General features: G+C 33.6%; 1 protein-coding gene across 1 annotated transcript in view; it reads left to right on the top strand.

Annotated features, from left to right (window-relative positions):
- The window catches only part of LOC109919731 (guanine nucleotide-binding protein G(i) subunit alpha-3), a 34,309-nt gene that overhangs the window by 28,397 nt on the left and 4,628 nt on the right, over positions 1–1,284 (top strand). The window contains exon 6 of the mRNA XM_048611951.1: positions 501–630. Coding sequence (XP_048467908.1) covers positions 501–630 — 130 coding nt within the window. The remainder of the gene's footprint in view (positions 1–500; positions 631–1,284) is intronic.

Here is a 1,284-nt window from a genome sequence, read left to right as displayed (position 1 = left end):
AATTCCTTGCCCAGTGAAGTAGTTGACGCTACTTCAGTAAACGTTTTTAAAAAAAGTAGATATTTTTTTGAACAATAAAGGAATTAAGGGATACGGTGAGAACGCGGGTAAGTGGATCTGAGTCCACGAAAAGATCAGCCATGATATTATTGAATGGCGGAGCAGGCTCGAAGGGCCAGACGGCCTATTCCTGCTCCTAGTTCTTATGTTCTTATTCCTTTGTGGGTGTATTGCATTCAGTATTACTGTAATTTGTAGCTAGTATGTTGGATAGAAATTTGATTTCCTGCAGAAACTTGTGTATGGAATTCTAAAAATTCAGCGCACAGATTCTACATGATGATACATGCATCTATTTGTATGAAATAATTTATCATAAAATCTGTGCGGCATGTTACTACGTCAAACTTAGTCTATGCATCTAATTACGCAGAATACTGGTAATGGTTTGAAGTTTAATTTATTTGGCTTTACGTGTTAATGTGTCTCTTTTGTTTTAGGATGTTTGATGTCGGAGGTCAGAGATCAGAACGGAAGAAGTGGATACATTGCTTTGAAGGTGTAACTGCAATAATATTCTGTGTGGCTCTGAGTGATTACGATCTTGTGCTTGCTGAAGATGAGGAAATGGTTTGTATGTTTTGTGATATAGTCCACGTTCATCTAGTGAACAAATGAGCCAAGTTGTGTCTTTATAGGATTTCATAAACTGCCTGTTGAAATTATGTACATATTAAAATGTGCATTATTGCAGTTTCATAATTTGATTTACAAGAGTTGTCATGTTTCAAGGGGAATGAAATTGATAATCATAGTTAATTGAAATGAGTATTTAAAACCACATTCTGTCAAAAAAACTTGTTTATATTTCATCCTGCTGATGAGCAGCACAACCAAACTGGAACGGTTACCAACTCAATACTAAACGTAAAACTGAGTAATTTATATTGGCAGCCAGTGGAACTATATTGAGTTTAAAAATGTAATATAAAGATCAATTGTGTAATGTTGCAAAACTCTAAAAATATTTTCTTGGAACTGTACATAATATAACTGGAAAAAATCTAGCTTAAAATGGAATATATTTAATACTACTTTGTAGGTGAGGAAAGAAAGTTTTAATTTCTTCAAAAGCGTAGAATGATCCAACCAGCAATAAATTAATGAGTTGAAAGATTCTGCAAGGAGCTACTTCAATGAAGGCTATTTCTGTCTCTCAAGTGAGCCTATCAGCAATATATATGTATATCGTATATCATATATGTATATCGTATATCATATATG

This window comes from Rhincodon typus, chromosome 25, assembly GCF_021869965.1.
Source record: "Rhincodon typus isolate 14 chromosome 25, sRhiTyp1.1, whole genome shotgun sequence".
Classification (NCBI taxonomy): domain Eukaryota; kingdom Metazoa; phylum Chordata; class Chondrichthyes; order Orectolobiformes; family Rhincodontidae; genus Rhincodon; species Rhincodon typus.
This window is presented reverse-complemented; position numbering and strand designations above follow the sequence as displayed.